The sequence below is a fragment of the Carassius carassius genome, chromosome 39, assembly GCF_963082965.1.
Source record: "Carassius carassius chromosome 39, fCarCar2.1, whole genome shotgun sequence".
Classification (NCBI taxonomy): domain Eukaryota; kingdom Metazoa; phylum Chordata; class Actinopteri; order Cypriniformes; family Cyprinidae; genus Carassius; species Carassius carassius.
In genome coordinates, this window is record NC_081793.1 from 2,519,960 (window position 1) to 2,541,969 (window position 22,010).

Genomic DNA, 22,010 nt, shown 5'->3' on the forward strand with positions numbered 1-22,010 from the left:
AATGCCCTTATGTGACACATACACACGTACACACACACACACACACACACACACACAATGCATAGACAGGGCGCCAGAATCCAGTTCTCTTAAGCGCTTGAACTAACAATAAACATCCCAAAGTGCCAGTTTTGTCAATTATCCTCATAAGAGCAATCTTAAATGATTTATATAAAGTCTAAAATGAACAAAAAGAGTTGTGAGAGAATGAGGCGAGATCCATAGACAGTATATAAACGGTGAGATCCGCGTGTCTGTCTGCTCTTAAAGGGACAGCAGCCAATAAAGCTTCCTGTCAGTAAAGTTAAAGAACAAAGGGAACAGAGAAAATGACTCGCTGCTCTTGACTAAATAACTTTTGTAGCTTTAATAAGGATTAACTATTTAATTTATAGTTTATGCAGTGCAGACTGCAAATAACTTTGATAACTTTATTAAATTTCTGTATATTTCCTAACTGTTAAGACAGGAAGGGCAGGAGTAAACATGACATTTATTATGGGTTTATGTTAGCATTGTTTTAAGTTTACTTAAATTAAAAACTGTTATATTTTTGAAGCCTAATAATAAATGTAAAAAAATTAAAACAAAATCAGTAGCTGTATTAATATCAGTAATACTGGCCTTCATTCATAAAAAATATGCCATTTAAACAAGTATTTAAAATATACTGTCTTTATGTTGTTTCTACATTAATTTGATTAACTGTGAAATTATTACATTAAAAAATATATTAAAAATGTACAAAAACATTTCTTTTTTTTATTGCGATTAATTGCGATTAATCACAGAAAAAATGTGTGATTAATCTAGTTAAAGTTTTTAATCGATTGACAGCACTAATATATATATATATATATATATATATATATATATATATATATATATATATATATATATATATATATATGTGTGTGTGTGTGTGTGTGTGTATGTATAAAATAAATATACACAGTACACACTTATATATTATGTAAAGAAAAACTTTGCAGATGCGATTAATCGTGATTAATAATTTGACAGCACTAATTAATACTTTTTGTAAGGGCACCACCCCAGTGACGACATTTCTACCATTTATTACAGAGAGTGAATAAACTAAATAATGCATGTGAGAGTTACTGTACACCTATAGTAAAAATACATGTGCATCTCTAGGCCTAAACTGGTAGTAAAAAGAACCACTGTATCATGTTAGATTTTGATTGACTTCGGATAATAATAATAATTACACTCCCCTGCATCATATTTGCTGAATGAAATCCATTACTTGTTTCTCCCTTATTTTGGGCTGCTTAATCCAAATATTGTGCTTGTTTTGTTTACTTCACACTTTCTTACAAAATATGATGCATTTCGAAAAATTTTAACAACCATTTGTAAGGCTAAGAAGTCTTGTGTTCTCCCTTAATATTAAAAACTGCCATAAAGACATAATTCCTGTCAATTTCTGAGACAGATACAGCTGTTTGTTCAACTGTCTTCAAATATATGAATGATTCTGAAGCCATAACTTTATGCCTAATTGTCCCGATTTAAAACTTTTACCATTCCTTTGCAGATCGAACATAGAGAGAAAATGTATTGATATTTTTGAATTCAGCATCATCAAATTAGTAAATTTGCAAATCAGCAGAAGATGCATGTCAGTTTTAAAATAAGCAATTTTAGCTAATGTCCAAGAACCAGTTCAGTCAATCTGTTATACTTTTGTTCCCAGGTCCCTGGGCGTTTAGTGAAGATGCAACGTGCCTAAAAATGTAAATGCACCTAAACATGAGCCACTGAAAGTTAAATGATGAATATGAAACTTGCTATGATACATGCTTTGGCATGAAAATACTGTTCTCACTGGAAGAAGCTGGAAGTCTAAAAACAAGAGTCAACACTCATCCACCAATTTTATTTTATTTTTTTTACCATAAAATGCTCTTTAAAAATAAAAAATCTGAAAACACCATGACAAAAGAGATTGCACATACAGATTATTATTGAAATTGATTGCAAATATTTTATTACACTCTATTATAGCTAGGCTACAATTCTGAAAAGTAAGTGAAGTGCCTTTGGATGCCATTAAAGCAGGACCTTAACATGATTCAGTCCATCCGTCTCTGATCTGTTTATCCGTTTATGAAAAGTGATGCCTTTCATCCTTCTTATCCTCGCTTTTTGCGACATTCTTATCTCCTTAACTTCTCTTTGAACTTCATCCTGGGTCACAGTGAAACCTAAATATCAGCCTCTCACCCCTCAGCTTCTCCTCATGCTGTCCCTTACATAACCTTTTCTGGCATCACTCCCCACCCAAAAAAAACTAAATAAATAATATTAAAATCTGTATTAAGTTGCCCAAGGCCGAAGCTTCAGACTTAATCCCTTATGCAAACAGATTTGTGAAATTTGAGTACGATTTTTAGGATGAAACCATAAATTTATGTAACAGCAACAAGGTAAATCGTTAAAGGTCATGAATCTGTTAAAAAAAACAATAAAGGTGCAATACAGAAGGTTAATAACAATTCTGTTTATCTTCTGAACGTCTTGAAATCATATATGAAATCATTATGATAACTCTAATGTTACTGCAGTCTGTGGATGGACACTGTGACACTTCTGAAAAGAGAATTTTTCTGAGAAATTTCTATGAACAGTTCATGGAAAGGATTTACCATATGTTATTATGAATTAACGCTCTTGTAGAAACAGCAGGGGTGCTTCGTTTAATCCTTATTTGCCTGCGGCTTGTGGAAACCATCGCAATCAGCAGATGATCTCTTCAGATGAATCTATCATATGTTATTTGTGAATGCAGTGTTAATATGGAAGATGTAAATGAAATACCATGCATTGAAGAAGAAATCTTTCTCAAAATCTACAATTTTACAGTCATGAATTGATGACTATTATATATAAAATAATACATATTTTCTATAGCCTTTCTGTGTGCTGTTTGAAAAGAACAGTTTATGGATTAGGATTGTGTTGTTTATAATGTTCATTAAATTAATGTTCATTGGTTACAGTGAAAGATTGCATTACATTTAATGCTTTTTTTTTTCAAATGTATTTTTTTTCCAGTATAAGACATTGAAAAATGTGAAAAGTAAAAAAAAAAGAAAGAAAAAAAAAGTAAAACAGGCAGAAGTCCAAGTGTGACGCATTTCATTCAATTATATTTAGACACTTATGTTCTTTATGATATTTGTTTTTAGATCTGCTCATGATTTTTTTTTATCACGTTTTATTTATTAATGTGTACTTCATTATTTTAGTGTCATGTGCAGATATTATATGCAGTGTTTATTTATTATTTGTTTTTGTTGTCCTCCTACATCATAGCTCTTCACTGACACTGTTGGTAATCAATATAAGTCTACAGTAACCTTTACATCTTCTTATGAGAAGACTGTTAGTCCTATTTAAATAATAAAAACAAATTTCATAGTTTAACATTCTTTTTTCATTTAACCTTTTATTTTATTTTGTTGGCTAACATTACATTTTTAATTTAAAGTATTAGGTTAGGTATGCTGAAAGTGTCATTTTAGTATCACTGAAATACTTTATTAATATTTTTTGTGTTCATTTAAATTTTACTTCAAGTTTTAGTAATTTCATTGTGTGTTTTGTCAGTTTGTTCATTTTTTTATATTTCTTCATTGTTTTTATTAACTATGAGTTGTATATTTTATTACATTATAGTACTTTAAACTATAAAGTATAAATGAGAAATACTGCTGAATTTTTTTTCTCTTTATAGGTTTATTTCAGTTCATGTTTATTTTATTTGAAATAATCTTTTTAAAAGGATTTTTTTTCAGTTACTGAAAAATCTACAAGCTGCCATGTCATAATGCCAGCAACACTGTGGTTTCACAGCGAACTTTTTTTGTACCTTATTAATTTAATTGATCAGGATATGTATTTGTACAGACACATGAAGGTAAGTGGAGCAGTTCATCCCCTGTATTTCCTGTCTGAGTCTGATTGTTGATTAGACTGATGTCATTCTAACCCCTCCCTCACACATTCACTCTCGCACAGGGTACAAAACCCCTCAGGAGTCGAACCAGTCAACCAGAGGCCAACAACAGTCTGAGGAGGAAGCTCAGAAAACACCAGGACAAGTCGGCAACCAAGAAATAAAGACCATTTTGATGAATTACACTCCAGACTGAGGGTAAGCATCTGAATATCGTAAATATTATGCCTTTACTATGACAGTCTTGCTCCATAGATCTGTTATTCAAACATATCTGATATACATATGTATGCATTAAATGCATTAAAGTTGCAGGGTGTTGTAAATCCTTGGTCGTAACGCCAGCTTCGGACTCACAGACAGCTGCATCCTAATATTCCCAGATATGACTGCGTGCATCTTCTTACGGGGAGCAAAAATTGTAAGTACACTGACTATCTACAATTACAGTCATTGGAAGATATTTCAGATTCGTTTTCTTATAGTTTTTTTCTTTTTTAACATTGTCCTATTTTATTAACACAAGACAAAGTATCTGTTTACAGATAGATTTAAATACAAAAAAAATTAATTTATATAAAAACTGAATTATTACAGTAGTTGTTATTATGTTTTGTAGTAAGCCTATATCAGATTTATTTTAATTTTTTTATTATTAATGTTAGAATAATTATAGTTTATTCGTTTTTTATTTGTTTAGTTTTATAATCAAATAAAAGTCTAAACTTTCAAATGTAAAAATTATCATTAATGGATCTTTGTTGTTTTACTTAATAATGTTATTCCATACTTGAATTATTTTATTCGTTTTTATTGTTTTTTAAACTTTTATTAGTTTAATTTTACAACAACAACAACAACAACAAAAAGTCTAAATATGAGAAAATGGAAATGCTGTGCAATTAGAAAAAACTGTCATTAATGGATTTCTGGATTATTATTATTTTAATTGTTTTATTAGCTTTTATGTTTCCGTTTTTTATTATTATTATTAGTTTAGTTTTATTATAAATCAAATGTCTAAATAGGAAAACCAGAAATGCTGTCATTAATGGATATGCGTTGAATCACTTGATTGTCCATGTTTGGCCTGATTCAGCAGACACATAATCGTCTTCAGCTCCACTAAATCAGGTGAAGTATTAGTCTGTCATCACACTAAACCCTTAGTCACATTCAGCCCATAAAACCTCTAATTCATCTGGAAATGGGAGGAACGTGCCATTGAGTGTTGTCTGCTTAATGGGATATATTACAATGCACTGGGACTGCTTTAAAAGCAATCCTGCCATTATCAAAATGAATAAAACAGGCCTTTTAGATTAATCTAAAACCAGACAACATGAAACATGTTTGCGAGGCTTAACCTGTCGTTTTGGTTTTGCAGGACAGAGAATTGGCAGATGATGAAATTGAAGGTAAACACACCTGTCAGCTGTGATATCTGGATATTATCTCTACTAATGTCAAAGCTTCGACTGAACTCTTTAAAGATATTACTAATATTTGTAAAATAATGTTAGTTTATTTATTAAACTTTATTTTGCAGACACATTCGGTATTTGAGAAAGAACTGCGTGATTATGAATATTAGAAGATTTTATTTATTTATTTATTTCATTAAGAAATTAAGCAACTGTATGGCAATAAATATTTTTTGACAATCACATTAAGTATTTATTTATTTTACAGACAAATGATTTGAGACTATTGCAATAGGAACTGTAAGATAATAAATATTAGAGAAAACAGTATTTTCAGAACTTAATTTTTTTTTTTTTTTTGCATAATATTATTTTTATTAAGGACTGTATGTTGATAATTATTGTTAGACATTACAGGGATAATATTTATTTATTTATTTATTTATTTATTTATTTTAATAAATCTTTCCAATTAGCACTTCATGGCATTAGGTTTATTATTGGAATGTAAAAAGCGCTTATATTTACCTTGATGAATGTTTCTTTGTTTATAGAGCTGAGAGAGGCATTTAATGAATTTGATAAAGATAAAGATGGTCTAATTAGCTGTAAGGACCTGGGAAACCTGATGAGGACCATGGGTTATATGCCAACCGAGATGGAGCTGATCGAGCTGGGCCAGAACATCAACATGAACCGTAAGTGACTTTAAGAAAAATGTTAAGTTGTCTTACTCAGAGCACTTGATTGGCATACAATGCGAAAAAAGTAAAGTAAAAGAAAATAAAGGAAGTGGGGGGATATATGTATTCATGACCTATTTTTGCTTTTTCTTTGTCTCTCAGTGGGAGGGAGGGTCGACTTCGAAGACTTTGTGGAGTTAATGACCCCAAAGCTTTTGGCTGAAACGGCAGGAATGATTGGTGTGAAGGAGCTGCGAGATGCTTTCAAAGAGGTGAGAAGGCAAGCTAAACTCAAACGTGTTGATCCACAATGACAAACAGTTAAGATTACTAAGTGGATTCGCCTAAATAGAAAGTGGTGAAACTCTCACCTGGCTTCAGTTAACTCCATTTGACCTGTTACCACAACATAATGAGCTGGAGCTGGATTTGTTCTGGATGAAAAGCAGCTCAGTGATTCTCTGTTGGTGGGTTGTGATGACCCAAGTATAGGGTGCATGGAAAAACAATGCTAAATGCAGATGCCGCTGAGAACCAGTGAACTAAATAACAAGCAACCGACATCTAATTTGCCATATTTTCATCAAAATATATATTTTTTCTCGTCTAAAGTTCGATATGGATGGCGACGGCTCAATCACTACGGAGGAGCTGAGGTCCGCTATGAGTAAATTACTGGGAGAACACATGAACCACAGAGAGATTGATGCTGTCGTCCAAGAGGCGGATAATAACGGGGACGGTACGGTAGATTTCGAAGGTGAGAAATGACACTAATTTTCAATGCATGATAAATAAAGCATATAGATACTCACACTTCCTACACATACGTGTGAAATGCTTTTCTGTTTTTTTTCTCTCGTTCTGGCAGAATTTGTGAAGATGTTGTCAAGCTGCTGAGAACATCAACTTGTACTGGATGCTGCAGAGACATATATACAGCTGCACTCAACAGCATATCTATAATATAATAGCAATGTACAGAAAGGTTTCTTCCCCCTACAAACTATGCAAAAATCTCAGGCTTTCAATGCAATACAGAGAAACTGATCTGAGAATTGGAAGTGCAATATATCTGTAAAATTATAAATGCAAGTCTAATATTATAATGCTTATGTATTTACATTATTTTTAATAAATATTTGCCCAATAAAATACAAAATTAGGATTTAAATGACATGGAGTGATGTTTTTTCTCTGTGTTTGTGAATGTGAAAGGCCTGGTTCCAGAATCAACCACTGAGTGTTTTTCTGAGATTATTAAGGGCACTTTTTTATGTCTTTTTGACAATTTTGTCTTGGTGTCCTGTCAATTTGCATCAATTTTGTCATGCTGAACAACACATAATTACTGTATTTGCAGTTCTGTAAGGGTAGGTGTAGACATGAATATCTTATAGGTAGCATTTTTATTGCTTAATTGTGTTCCGTACTTATTTAATGTGAGGTAGCAAAATCGTTATAGAGCTCTACTTCCAATAATTGCAATTTTGAGAAATAGTTCCGCATTAATCTCACAAAGTTTCGTTATAATCACATCTACACTGCAAAATTAATCTCCTATTAACATAGTGTTTACACTTTGTTATAAAAAGAAGATTCGCGAGCATTAAGAACAGAAATACTGTGAATGAGTGAATACTGACTAACGTAAATGATTCTGATTGGCTAATGCGTTCAAGAAATCAACAGACGTGTCTGTGATTGGCTACTTCGCTCAACGCTGAAAATACTCTGGAGCACAGACACAAACTTTTGCCAAATCTCTTTCGTTAATATCCTGTTATTAAAGCTTCAACTAAGGGTGCTTAGCAGAAACGGGCCTTTAATGTAAGTACACAGAAATCACGTTTCAAAGTCTTAAGAGTTACTGAATCAAATGTCATAGTAATTTTAACATGCTGATCTGGGTTCAGTCTCCTAATCTTTGTGAGTGAGACCTGATTAACTGACCTCTGAACTGACCTCTGCTCTTCAGTACGGTCCACTGATGTCACCCTCAACTACATCATTTTTATGAAGGATGCTCGATCCAGCAGACTTCCAGTAACTAAATATTTCCATTAATCTGTTGATTCTCAGAAAAAAAGGGGGAAAAAATCCTGTAACAGGCCATGCAATCTATGTACTAGACCCCTGCAGGGAGCAGATGGTGAAGACTAGAAATCACTTTTAAGGGAAACTTTCTTTGGAAGATTAAGGGGATAATAGAAGGATGATGGTAGATTTTGGACTGTGTATGAGCAAACTGATATACTGAAAATAATGGATATACACAAGACATGAGACATGTGATTGAAATGGAATAAATGAAGCATGCACTGATATAAAACTCACTCCACAAGCTGATTTATTGAATTTGATCTCATGCTGTTAAATAAAATACAATAAAATGTATTCTTTAATTTTGTACAGAGCCCCGCACATGACATGCAGGACAAAATAGTGGGCTAAATCGTGTGCACGATTACTAATTCGTTCCCTCAATTACTATTGCGTTCACTTGATTTATAAATTGTGCGCACGATTTAGTACATTGGGGGAATTAATTAGGTAATCGTGTGCCCAAATTATTTATTTTTTCTTGCATGTCATGTGCGGGGCTCCGTACTTTTGTCACATGTTGTTCTGTTTTTTTTTTTTTTTTTATATAAATAGACATAATACAATAAATAATAAATAAAATAGTGCTCCAAATAGTATTATCTGTATATAAAAGATATTATCTGGAGTAAAATAATACTAATGTTAGTTATAAAAAAAAAGGCTAAACATTAAATGAACACTTTTTAGACATTGCTTGATTAAATCACAATTATTATTACTATTTTTATTAATGGCAATAATAAGAATAATAATGTTGCCATGGAATAAAAAAAGATAATAATAATATGGCAATGGATTTTAAAAAAATCAATGAAAAAGGTAATTGTGCTTTTTAATCTATTTCAGTTTATTGATTGATTATTGATTTTTTTTGTTGCCATTCTGTTATTGTTACTAACACGCCAGGTTCCACCTCCACTCATTCACAACGCACGCCCTCACCTGAGTACTGAGCACTTCCACCTGACCCTCATCATCACCCAATCACATCTGCACTATAAATACCACACACACGCACTCAGTCAGCGTCCGGTCTCATTCGCGACAAGGTCTTACCTGTATGCTAACTCTAAAGACTAACTCTTCCTCTACTTACCTCTCTCCAGCGATCCTCCGAAGATCAAAGTCTCCATCGTGCATGTGTGTGGTACACCTCCCTCCTCTGACGTCTTCACCCAGCTATCACGGACCCATTCATCACTCTACCCAACACTACCCACTCCTCTGCTTGTGCCTTAAATAAAACCATCTTTCTGTTACTCCTCAGCCTCCCGAGTGATCTGTAACAGAAGACCGGACCTACACCGCTTGGCACAAGCATGAGCCTCACGGACCCCTTTCAAGATCTGGTTGATGCACTCCGTAGGACACTCACTGCTCAACCTGCATCCCCAACACCAGCGAGCACTTCCGTCAACGATGCCAGCACTTCCTCACCTTCCGTTCACGCCAGTCCCATGGCCAGGCTGGCGCACTACTCTGGTTCGGCGGAGGAGTGCAGCGGATTCCTCCTTCAATACTCGCTAGTCCTGGAGATGCAACCGCACTTACATCCCATCGAGAGATCCAAGGTAGAATTTGTAATTTCTCAACTGCAAGGTAAAGCACTACTGTGGGCAGATTCTATATGGACTCAAAATAACCCAGTTATCCAGTCTTATTTCAGCTTCATTGACCATTTCCGAGAAGTTTTTGGCAGACCAGCTTGGGACTCGTCAATTGGTGAGAAGCTGTATAATCTCAAACAGTGAAAAATGTCTGTCAATGAATATGCCCTTCAGTTTAGGACTCTAGCGGCCTCCAGTGGATGGAACGAACAGGCTTTACTGACTACCTACCGTCAGGGATTGGAACCTCGAGTGCGGTTGCATCTCGCTGCATACGAGGACACCATCGGGTTCGAACGATTCATCCAGCTTTCCATCCGCTTCGCCACCTGTATGTAGTCGTGCTTAGAAGAGCACCAGGGCCAGGCGTATTCCTCCATGCCACTCTGCCGACCAGAGGCCGTCAACTCCCCAGAACCAGCCAACGAACCCATGCTAGTGGACTCCTATCGACTCTCAATGGCTGAAAGACAAAGACGGCTGACCCAGAATCTTTGCCTCTACTGTGCAGCCCCGGGGCATGCCATCACTGTATGCCCCGTCCGTCAGGGGGACGAGTGGAAAACTGCCTTCATAACCCCTACTGGCCACTATGAGTATTGTGTGATGCCGTATGGACTGGTTAACGCCCCCTCCGTCTTCCAGGATTTTATTCACGAGGTGCTCCGGGAGTTCCTCCATAAGTTCATCCTCGTCTACATTTGATGATATCCTCATATACTCCCGGAGCCTAGCAGAACATCGACGCCACATTGCGGAGGTCCTGCAACGCCTGAGGGCCTTTCAGCTCTACCTCAAGGCAGAGAAATGCTCTTTCCATCAGCCCTCATTGATGTTCCTTGGGTACAACATCAGCACCAGTGGCATCCGGATGGACGAGGGGAAGGTTAATGCCGTCAGAGATTGGCCCACTCCTACCACCATCAAAGAACTACAACGATTCCTTGGATTTGCCAATTTCTATAGACGGTTCATTCAAAACTTCAGTACCATCACCAGCCCTCTCACCAGTCTCCTCCGTAACAAACCCAAATCTCTCTTGGACTCCTGTTGCCACAGAGGCCTTCCACACCTTCAAAGAGGCCTTTACGACAGCTCCACTCCTGGTCCATCCTGACCCCGACCGACCCTTCGTCGTGGAAGTCGACGCCTCAACTACCGGAGTAGGAGCAGTCCTCTCTCAGCAGCAGGGGAATTCCAGTCGCCTCCACCTATGCACCTTCTTCTCCCGGAAGCTCAACCCGGCGGAGGTCAACTATGACATCGGCAACCGGTAGCTGTTGGCCATCAAGTTGGCCTTGGGAGAATGGAGGCATTGGCTGGAGGGAGCCAAACACCCCTTTCTGGTTCTCACGGATCACAAAAACCTGGAGTATCTTCGAGTTGCCAAGAGGTTAAACCCAAGACAAGCCCACTGGGCGTTATTCTTCACCTGCTTCCACTTTACCATCTCCTATCGCCCAGGGGTAAAGAACGTAAAGGCTGACGCCCTGTCCCGGTGTCACACCCCTGAAGAGAATCTTGAAGAACCCGAAACCATTCTCCCTGAAAAGGTCATCATCTGCCCCATTACCTGGTCCGCCGAGACCCTTCCTCTAACCGATCCTGCTACAAACACCCCGCCGGGTTGCCCGCCGGGACATCAGTATATTCCCGGGACACGGTGCACTCCACTCATTCACTCCACTCACACATCTCTTGGCACTGGTCACCCGGGGGTCAATGAAACCCTCTCGTTGCTTAAAGAACGTTTCTGGTGGCCCAAGATGGCCTCGGATGTCAGGAGGTACGTGAACGGTGTACAAACTGCGCCAAATCCAAGAGCTCTCGCCATCTTCCATCAGGCAAGCTACATCCTCTGCCCGTTCCCAATCGCCCGTGGTCACACCTAGGGGTGGATTTCATTACTGATCTTCCGCCTTTCAGATAATAATAGCTGCATTCTTGTCATAGTGGATAGATTTTCTAAATCATGTCGTCTTCTCCCCCTGAAAGGTCTGCCCACGGCCATGGAAACGGCCGAGTTATTATTTAACCATGTCTTCAGGTACTTCGGCATCCCAGAGGATATCGTCTCGGACAGAGGTCCTCAGTTCATCTCCCGGGTATGGAAGGCTTTCCACTCACTCCTAGGTGTGGCCATCAGCCTGTCCTCCGGATACCATCCCCAGTCGAACGGGCAGACGGAGAGGAAGGTCCAAGAGATTGGACGCTTCCTCCGTACCTTTCTGTCACGGCCACCAGAACTCCTGGAACCAGTTCCTTGGGTGGGCCGAGTACACACAAAACTCCCTTCAACAACCTACCACCGGACTCACTCCATTCCAGTGTGTACTCGGCTACCAACCTCCTCTATTCCCCTGGTCAGGTGAACCCTCGGATGTCCCCGCCATCAACTACTGGTTCTGGGAGAGCGAGACGGTCTGGGACGCGGCACATCACCAACTCCAGCGGGCCTTACGCAGACACAGAACGACAGCCGACTTTCGCCGATCTGTGTCCCCAACTTACCAACCTGGTCAGAAGGTCTGGCTGTCCACCCGGGACATCCGCCTGCGCCTGCCCTGCCGCAAGCTAAGTCCCAGATTCATTGGCCCATTCACCATCCTTCAGCAGATCAATCCGGTCACTTACAAACTCCAATTACCCCCTGAGTACCGGATTCACCCCACTTTCCATGTGTCCCTCCTAAAACCTCACCATCCCTCTGTCTCTCCTTCCACAGAACCTGGCGAAACCGAAGCCCCCCCTCTACTCCTCCTAGAAGACGGTGCGGCCTATGAAGTTAGAGACATCCTGGACTCCCGGCGGCGTGGTGGACAACTTGAATATCTAGTGGACTGGGAAGGATATGGTCCAAAGGAACATTCATGGGTCCTAACTTACTTAACACCTTCCACTCCAATCATCCTGACCGACCAGCTCCCAGGGGAAGAGGACGTCCACCACGTCGTCGGGGTCCTTGGCCCTCAGGAGCAGGCCGTGGGGAGGGGGTACTGTTACAAACATGCCAGGTTCCACCTCCACTCATTCACAACGCACGCCCTCACCTGAGTACTGAGCACTTCCATCTGACCCTCATCATCACCCAATCACATCTGCACTATAAATACCCCACACACGCACTCAGTCAGCGTCCGGTCTCGTTCGCGACAAGGTCTTACCTGTATGCTAACTCTAAAGACTAACTCTTCCTCTACTTACCTCTGTCCAGCGATCCTCCGAAGATCAAAGTCTCCATCGTGCATGTGTGTGGTACACCTCCCTCCTCTGACGTCTTCACCCAGCTATCACGGACCCATTCATCACTCTACCCAACACTACCCACTCCTCTGCTTGTGCCTTAAATAAAACCATCTTTCTGTTACTCCTCAGCCTCCCGGGTATTCTTTAACAGTTATCAGTTTATATATATATATATATATATATATATATATATATATATATATATAGCTAAATAGAATGGCATAGATTTTTTTTTATTACATTAAATTAAAAACACTCTAAGATATTATCTGGGGTCAAATAATACATTTTGTATATACACAATCAAAAAATTTATAATAATAGTAACTCTGCAATATAAAATGCTTATTTTTCTTTTAAAAAGCTGATAGATTTTGGATCCTGATACAAAGAGAACTGGAGTCACTAATCACTGTCCCTCGTTCTTACCAGCCTAAAACAAGGGGACAGGAATGACTAACAACTTCAAGAGAGACCTCTGGAAAAATGTAAATAAATATCACAAAACCCAGAATGATAGAGCTCATGAAATTCAGACAGAAGAGAGGACGCCGCGTGATTAGTGAATGCTATGAAATCCCAAAACATCCTGGATCAGCCTGTTCTAGGGCTCTAATGAGAGAGAGAGAGAGAGAGAGAGTAAATAAAGAGAGAGATTGAGATGGATAAAGAAAGGATCAATGGAAGGCCACAGGATGAGAATCATCAAGTGATATTAGAGTTTAAGAGATGAAAGGATTGCTGTGATTCCTCATGCATGAGACACCACAAATAAGATAAAACTTTGGCAATGTAGCTAGAATTTGCAGATTTAAGGGTGAAGAAAATCCTGAAATGTAAGCCAGATAACTGAGAGAGCAAAAAGACCAAAAATAACAAGGACATGATCTCAGGATATGTGCTCATCTCTATTGTTGTGTTTCCTGCTGTTGTTAGGTTACTGTCTGTCTTTTGATGGTCATGGAAAGGGAGGAAACCTACATGAGAAACAAAAATGAAGTTTAGATAGACTTCCAGTTTATTTTTGATTGATTGCAGAGCACAAAATGAACAAAAAAATCAGAGTCACTTTTTTTTGCAATTTTCCATTTAAATGCAAAATAATAGCAGAAAGTGCTGTATTACTTACAGTTACTAACATGTTAGTCTGATAAAGAAACTTCCATAATAAAGTGTTAAAAAAGTATGGAAGTATGTTAAAAAAAAAATACAAATTATCTCAGATTTTAGATTTTTTCCTTGTAATTTCAGGTTTATATCGACTGTGACTTATATCTCACAATTCAGAATTTTCTTCTCTGAATTGTGAGAAAACTCAAAATTGTGAGAGAAGTTGAGATTTAAAGTTGCAATTACCTTGTTTTTTATTATTTTTTATATTTTTTACGGAAATGAGTTTTCATGAAGGAGACCTGAAAATGACAAAAGAGTTTAGAAAGTTCCTCCAGTCTTTTTTAGCGATTCAGCAGTTATGGAGACGATGCAAAATCAACAAATTGTTTGTTGCTAAAAAGCTGCTAAAAAATCCAAAATGATCCAAAACATAACCAACCAGTGTTCAAAACAAGCGCCTTACTTTAGCTCGATTCACAACGGTAAACTTGAAATAAAGTTTTCTAATTTGAGTAGTACGGGTAGGTTTTCGCAGGAAATTCGAGCATGGCGCTGCGTCATTACATTACATCACATCATTTGGGTCATACTGCAAATACAGGTTTTCAAACAGAGATGGCGACAAAGAGGCAAAACATACGGACTGCAGCTTTAACTGGAAAATTAATGGCAAAAATTGCAGTACTAGTTAATGTTGCTATGATAAAGAAACATGCATAAATGAGAAAATACAGCACAGGATGTGCTTGATTGTTAAAAATAGTTAAGCAAAAGTTTTTTGCAAAATTGCTGTCCTCAAACACTGACACTCACACAGCTGATGCATTCATACAGAAATGCACGTGAATGTTCAAATAGACACAAAGTTATGTAAAACTGCCCATCTTCGCAAGTACTTAAATATTCACGACGGTTATGTCTTAAATGAATGTAAACAGTTGGCAGGAAATCTGATGTGCATCAATATATTGGATCTATGCATTGTGTCTTAAAGTGAGAGCAGCCTAATACACCTGCTGCTGACTGTGTCATTAATGTTAATCAAACAACAAAAGAAAAAGTTTGATAAAACAAAATTAAACAATCATTTAAACAATTATTTAAAGTGTAATTAACATTAGTACTGAGTAATATTAACTATCTGCATGCACTTAATCTATAGTTAGGGTTAGGATTAGGGTTACTTGCCTGTACATATGTATAATTAATTGTTAATATAATAGTAAGTACATGTAACAAAATAACCACAAACTTTCCACAAAACTCAGAAAATTACTGCCACAAAATCAACCATTTTAATAACAAATAAATAAATAAATACATTTGTAAAATCCTGCTGGGACTGTTTGTGGCATTTGGTTCTTTACATCAAAAAAGTCACACATACACATATTGTTTGAGCATCTGTATATTTAGGGTACACGTCCCACGCAGAATAACTAGATTTGACCAAACAAACATATCAAAAATACTCCTTTGCATGATAACAGCGGTTGTTGTTTTTGCTCGGCAGCTGGGATTGGATGGCTTAGGTCACAAATTACCCAAAGTAAACTAACACCCCTTTTCCCTCGCACACAGAATTACAGCACATCTGTCCTGCACAACTGCCCTCCGCTCTAGTCACGCTGTCTGGTGCCAAGACCAAGATTCATGTCCCAAAAGTGCTTGATTAAAATCTTATATAACACGTACTGCTGTTTGGTGTCTCATCTGGAATCCAGCATGCCTTGTAATCTTACAGCTGGACTATATCTGCGAGACTCTCTCCCTTTAGGAACAAAGAAACATTTAAGAAGCATTTTGTGGTTGGAGAAGCGCAAGCTTAGCTCCTTGTGCACTAAGACAAGCTGACGAAGAACACGAGATCAAGTATAATCAGAGAGAGAACCAGCTGGGAGCAGAGATGATGGATCCATAACATGAAAAAGAGAGTGTTTAATAGATACAGGACAGCAAATGATGAGGATGAGGATTATACATTTGATTTTTTTTGCACTTTTCACAATTTACAAAGACAGAAATGTAAAAACAATAGATACAACTAAACAGAAATCATGATAGCAAACTCAGAGACAGCAGGTCAGACAGCAGCATTATTGGTTGATCAGGGTCATGACCTCTAACTCCAATCAGATTATTCATAACACGCACCCCCACCCCCCCAGAATCCCATGTGACATAAATTTACACTAATGTAGCTATTGTAAGAAAACAATAATGTTAACATACATGTAACACAGTGATTTCTAAATATTATTATTATTATTGTTATTATTATGAGAATCATTATTAATATTATTCAAATATGTTTTTAATTCACAATTGTTTAATTGCCATTAGTATGCAATTTTTTTTTACAATGTAGAAAATTATGTTGTATGACATTGATTTTTATAAAATTTATGATTAATCTTTGCTAGTTTATCTCTGAGGCTTTTTTCTTTTTTTCTTTTGTGACTGCGTTGTATTTTATGGACTTGGATTACATAAAAAAAATACAAGAACAAGAGTTTAATGCAGATGAACGGAATCACGCAGCGCCAGGTGGATCCTGGGGAGAAATACGGGATGGAGCATCAAATAATTATACAAGTAGGAATATTTGTATAGATGTGTGTATTCGTGTGTAAGAATACAAAAATGGCAAAACAAGGAAAATATATATTTTAAATTAACCATGACTTCATAAGAGCAAATGTAGAGGGCGATATGCACACAGGATGCAATGCGCCAAAAAATAATAACTATGTTTAATCTATTTATATGTGCTCTTATTTACATATTTTATTTATTTTATTTTATATGTATTTTTATATTTACTTTCTCTTTTTTCATATTTTTATATAAATGTTGAAATTTATATAAAAAAATTTGTGCTACTCTGTACTGTTCTACATAGCATTTTTCTGTGCTCTGTTATTTTACATTCTGTAACGCCTTGTTGTTTAATAAAGGTTTATAAAAAAAATAAAAAATAATAATAATAATAATAAAAAGGAAGAAGATGAACGGAAATGACGTGCTACGCAATATTACGTTCTCGTGTTCTGTTGACTGTCAGCTGCTGCTTCCGTTCGCTCGTGGAAGTTGCATTTCCAGTGAGTTTTTAATGTAATACAACAAGTTGTTTAATTTGCTTCGAGTAACATTGATATGCAGAGCGCTTTATAGAGTTTAGTCAGTTCATCTGATGACTAACGATCATAGCTAACGATACAGCTATTATTTCATAAATCAATCCGCATATAACGTTACATGTGAGATAATCAAATATGCTTTTGCATTTTATTCATATAAGCAACGTCTGTGTGTAAAATATTTCATTTTTAGGTGGTTTTGACTAAAATACTCCCTGAAAACATATTAATCTAATACTTTAGTTGAGGTCATTATATTTAAGTTCATATATTAACCTGATGAGGAGACATTCAAGAAGCATATGTATGAAAATTTGTATGCATTTTATTTATACATGCAACATCTGAGTGAAATTATATTATTATTTTAATTTTAATAATATAATCGTTTATTTCAATTATATTTATTTTATGGAATTAATAGAAGAAATATATGTATTAATAAAATACTTTAATCATTTACAAGTTTTTAATTATTATGAAAATAGATTACAATGCTTATTATATATTTTTTATTAGGTAATTATATGTAACATATATATGTTATGTATGTAAATATTATTCACATTTTTAAGGTTTGTGCATGGTTTTGTTTTCTGACAACAAAGTTAAGTGACTTTAAATCCAAGTCTCTTTTAGCCGTGTTCTCCTAAAAGTCCTGTTCTTGGCACAATGCATGTCTGATGTTAGAAACAAGTTTCTAAAAGTTAGATTTCTCTCTTTCTTTTACAGATTTTCCCTCTCTCATGTTCGCGACTTGTAGGGAATTCTCTGGAAGACTGTTCTATTTAGGCTTCAACCTCAGCTGCAGCGTCTCCTTCAGAACCAGCACGTTTCACCCGATCACACAGCTTTCTTCTGTACATTGTTTGCTCCTTCGATCAGTGTCCGGGGTTCCTGTATTCAGGTCTGCTGGAGTTATTCGTTACCTCTCTGGTTCTCCCCATCCTACTGCAGACATGGATTTAAAGGGAGTGCTGGAGGTACTCGAGCAGCTTGCTCCTCTGTCATTGGCTGAATCGTGGGATAACGTTGGGCTGTTGGTGGAGCCCAGCAAACCCCGTCCAATCAGAACAATCCTGCTGACCAATGACCTGACCGCGGGCGTCATGGATGAAGCTGTATCTCTGAATTGTGACCTCATTGTCTCATACCACCCGCCGCTCTTTCGCCCGTTCAAGCGCTTGCTTCAGAAGGACTGGAAGCAGCGCTTGGCCGTCAGAGCAATAGAAGCCGGTATTGCCATTTTCTCCCCGCACACTTCATGGGACAGCGTTGAAGGCGGCGTTAATGATTGGCTAGTTGGAGGAATGGGTAAGAACGTGTTTTATTCTTTAGGGTTGGTCAAAAGAGTCAGATATATTTACATGTTCCTCTATCTGCAGGAAGTGGGAAGGTGTCGGTATTAAGTCAAGCCCTCTCTAGCGGCCTGCAGAAACACAGACTTGAGTTCTCATGCGTGAACGATGAACTAAACAGTCTTTTGGAGCAGCTGAGACACATCGAAGGCAGTGAAAACTTTCAGTGCTCTGCAATAAGGTAAGCATAAATCTGCATATAATCATGTACATGAATACATTGGTATTCATTGAAACAGTGCTCTATATTGATCTTCAGAAATGAAAGTGGAGGGCAGCAGGTGAACCTCATCTGTAACAGTTCAGCACTGACTGCTGCTGTGCAGACTCTGCTTTCAGATCCACATGCCAGCAGATCCCTGACCATCACACAAGTCCAACAGGTGAGCCCACATCAACACTTTCAGCTCTACAGTTCCTCATTATTTAGATGTCTGTCACACTGGTCATCTTTGATCTGTAAGTAAATTATTAGTTTCAGCAAGCACTCACTTAATTCATCAAAAGGGACAGTAAAGATATTTCTAACGTTATAAAAGATTGCTATTTGAAATAAATTGTTCTTTTGGCTTAATTATTAAGTGCAATCAAGTTGCAACTTCATGTTAAGAGCACTGAACTTCATTTGACCTCTTCGAGTATCTAACAGTGAAGAAATTAAGAAAAGTTAGGTAGAAGAAAGTGACAATTATGAAAAACTTTTTTTTTTTAAAGGGAGAAATTAATATTTTTATTCAGCAAGGATGCATCAAATTGATCATAGAGTGTTACAAAATATTTATTTTTCAAATAAATGCTGTTTTCTATTCATCAGAGAATCATAAAAACAGTTTTTGTCAACATTGATAATAGTCATAAGAATCATAAATGATTTCTGAAGATCATGTGACTCTGAAGACTGGAGTAATGATGCTGAAAATACAGCTTTGAGATAACAGGAATAAATAAATGAAATTTTACAATATACTCATATAGAAAACGGCTATTTTAAATGGTAATAATATTTAATAACATTACTGTTTTTAACTGTATTTTCGATCAAATAAATGCAGCCTCGGTGAACAGTAGAGACATCTTTCAAAAAACATTCTAACCAACTTTCTTAAAAAACAACTTACCAACCACAAACCTTTACATCACAATTGGCAAAAACATAACAATGAACACAAAATGCTTGCATTCGCTCTGAAAACGGCTAAACACCCCACAAAACAAGCTAATATTATGCATTACATTTATAATTGCATTAAACTGTAGGATAGTGGAGATGAGGAACAGTGAATCTTGTCTACTGATAATCATAGCAGTTGAATGAAGGCGGAGCTGCATAATTAAGAGGCGGAGCCCCAGAGCACATGACACAATTTTTAATGTGCTAAACACTGAAAAATAGTTTTTGGCTAGTAAATATTTCTGTTACCTAACTTTCTGTTGAAGTTGATAGAAATACATTTATGCATTTTAGTTTCACCTGCCTCGCATTTGTTCTCGAGGACATGGTAATCGATTTCACTGCCTGTTTTCTTTCTTTGTTTCTGAGTTCTAGCCTCCTCTGTTGGGTTGTGGTCAGGGGCGACTCAGTGTTCTGGATGAGCCAGTGTCTGTTTCTACAGCAGTGCAGAACATGAAGACTCACTTGGGTTTGCCCCATCTGAGACTGGCTCTGGGGGACCATCAGACATTAGGTGGAGTATGAGAGAGGATCCACCTTATTCTTACCTTAAGACGTTTTTGAAGTGAATGCCAGGCTTCCTGTGTGAGACAAGCCATTACACTGGGGAAAAAATGGTGTGGGATTGAGTTTTCACTCAGAAATTGCTTGTAAATTTGATAAATAATTACAAGGAAATGGCAAGTAACACATTAAATAAATGTGAAACCTTGAGGTATAAAGACCGAAAATAGTGTTTCCTTGATAAACGTGCTCCAATAATCTTTGTAAAGGTATGTTATTGATGATATTATAAGCTGGTATTTGTCATTATTTGAACGTATTGTCATAATCATAAACTGGTTTGTAGTGCAATTTCATTTACTAGACTTTGTTATTGCTCTAGTTATTTAGCTACAGCAGCTACTTCATCTGAAGTCTCGCACATTGACAGAAAAACTATCAGACACCGAACAGCTGAAGCAGCAGAGTGTGATTATAGTCACCTGGAAAGAAATGAGGTCACTAAGTGCATTTCTGTGATGTTCTAGACTCTCTGGTGAAGACGGTTGCAGTGTGTGCGGGGTCCGGAGCGTCTGTCATTCAAGCCGTAAAAGCAGACCTTTACATCACTGGTACGTCACAAACGCCAAAAAAACCGAGGTTCACCGATTTATCGAAGTCCAAGGATAAGAAAAAATGTATTTTCTGATTCTCAGGTGAGATGTCTCATCATGAGGTTCTAGATGCGGTTTCTAAAGGCACGAGTGTGATTCTCAGTGACCACAGCAACAGTGAGAGAGGCTTCCTGACCGTATTCAGACAGAGACTGAATGCACGCCTGGGTGACACGGTTACTGTAGCCATCTCCCAAAAAGACCAAGATCCACTACAGGTGGTCTGATTTCATCCGATCGTACATTTAGTATTCAGAGCCGACTGAAAATATGAATATGAGTACTGTATATCATGAAAAAATGTCATCGTCTGCCATCATTTACTCACCCTGAAGTTTCTCCATTGAATTGCATTCTATTTAATTTCCATCCTGTTGAACTTAATAGAGACCAGCAAGTGTTTGGTTACTTGCGTTCTGCAGAATATCTTCATTTGTGTTCAGCATAAGAAAGAAATTCATACAGGCTTGAAACAACTTAAGGACGAGTAAATTATGACAGAATTTAAAAGTAAAGGTTGTGAATGTAAAAGTAACATTGTCCTATAAACAAACAAAATAAACTTCATTATAAAAAAATTCTATTCACATTTGTTATTTTAAGGGGTATTTATTTGGTCCTAGTTTATATTAGGTATCTATAACTACTACAGTGTAGTGCAGTTTTGCAAAACCCTTTATCTGCTGTTGAGGAGGGATACAAGTAAAGTCAGGGCTAGGAGAGTGTAGGGTCAGTGGTGTAATTGTAGATGCAATTCTAGAAATTAATTACAGATGTAATTACATGCAGGTGTTTTTATTAAAAATAAATGTATATATACAAGTACAATGTCAAATAATACAGTGCAAGTGCATTGTATCACACGATTCATTTAAATATTAGTACATAGTTTTAATTATCTATGGTAACATTTTATTTCAATAGTCCACTTTAGACAATCTCCTAACTATTAGTGTTGGGAAAGGTTAATTTTTAAAGCAATGCATTACAATATTTTTTAATGCATTTGAAAAAGTAACT

The 22,010-nt window shown here is 36.9% G+C and overlaps 2 protein-coding genes across 3 annotated transcripts; both read left to right on the plus strand.

Annotated features, from left to right (window-relative positions):
• Nucleotides 1-4,050: 4,050 nt before the first annotated feature.
• Nucleotides 4,051-7,269, plus strand: cabp5a (calcium binding protein 5a). The gene is made up of 7 exons (XM_059530174.1): nt 4,051-4,183; nt 4,295-4,406; nt 5,373-5,403; nt 5,964-6,107; nt 6,255-6,364; nt 6,705-6,852; nt 6,964-7,269. The coding sequence occupies exons 2-7, from the start codon at nt 4,371-4,373 to the stop codon at nt 6,990-6,992; spliced, it is 498 nt and encodes a 165-aa protein (XP_059386157.1). The 5' UTR covers nt 4,051-4,183; nt 4,295-4,370; the 3' UTR covers nt 6,993-7,269.
• Nucleotides 7,270-17,180: 9,911 nt separating this feature from the next.
• nif3l1 (NIF3 NGG1 interacting factor 3-like 1 (S. cerevisiae)) lies at nt 17,181-21,303 on the plus strand. Of its 2 annotated transcripts, none has more exons than XM_059530175.1 (7): nt 17,181-17,265; nt 18,037-18,618; nt 18,690-18,843; nt 18,922-19,045; nt 20,209-20,347; nt 20,865-20,948; nt 21,033-21,303. In XM_059530175.1, exons 2-7 carry the CDS (start codon nt 18,051-18,053, stop codon nt 21,215-21,217), a joined length of 1,254 nt encoding a protein of 417 aa, XP_059386158.1. In that variant the 5' UTR covers nt 17,181-17,265; nt 18,037-18,050; the 3' UTR covers nt 21,218-21,303. The 2 variants fall into 2 exon arrangements, with proteins under 2 accessions (XP_059386158.1, XP_059386160.1); XM_059530177.1 differs by having other exon boundaries at nt 17,260-17,278.
• The last annotated feature ends 707 nt before the right edge of the window (nt 21,304-22,010 follow it).

What these genes read in the sequence shown, in the direction of transcription:
- cabp5a (XM_059530174.1), top strand. Translation starts at nt 4,371, where the DNA reads ATGACTGCGTGCATCTTCTTACGGGGAGCAAAAATT. An exon ending in TCTTACGGGGAGCAAAAATT is followed by an intron (nt 4,407 to 5,372) that starts GTAAGTACACTG and finishes TTGGTTTTGCAG; the next exon opens with GACAGAGAATTGGCAGATGA. An exon ending in GGCAGATGATGAAATTGAAG is followed by an intron (nt 5,404 to 5,963) that starts GTAAACACACCT and finishes CTTTGTTTATAG; the next exon opens with AGCTGAGAGAGGCATTTAAT.
- nif3l1 (XM_059530175.1), top strand. Translation starts at nt 18,051, where the DNA reads ATGTTCGCGACTTGTAGGGAATTCTCTGGAAGACTGTTCTATTTAGGC. An exon ending in CCATCACACAAGTCCAACAG is followed by an intron (nt 19,046 to 20,208) that starts GTGAGCCCACAT and finishes TCTGAGTTCTAG; the next exon opens with CCTCCTCTGTTGGGTTGTGG. An exon ending in GGGGGACCATCAGACATTAG is followed by an intron (nt 20,348 to 20,864) that starts GTGGAGTATGAG and finishes GTGATGTTCTAG; the next exon opens with ACTCTCTGGTGAAGACGGTT.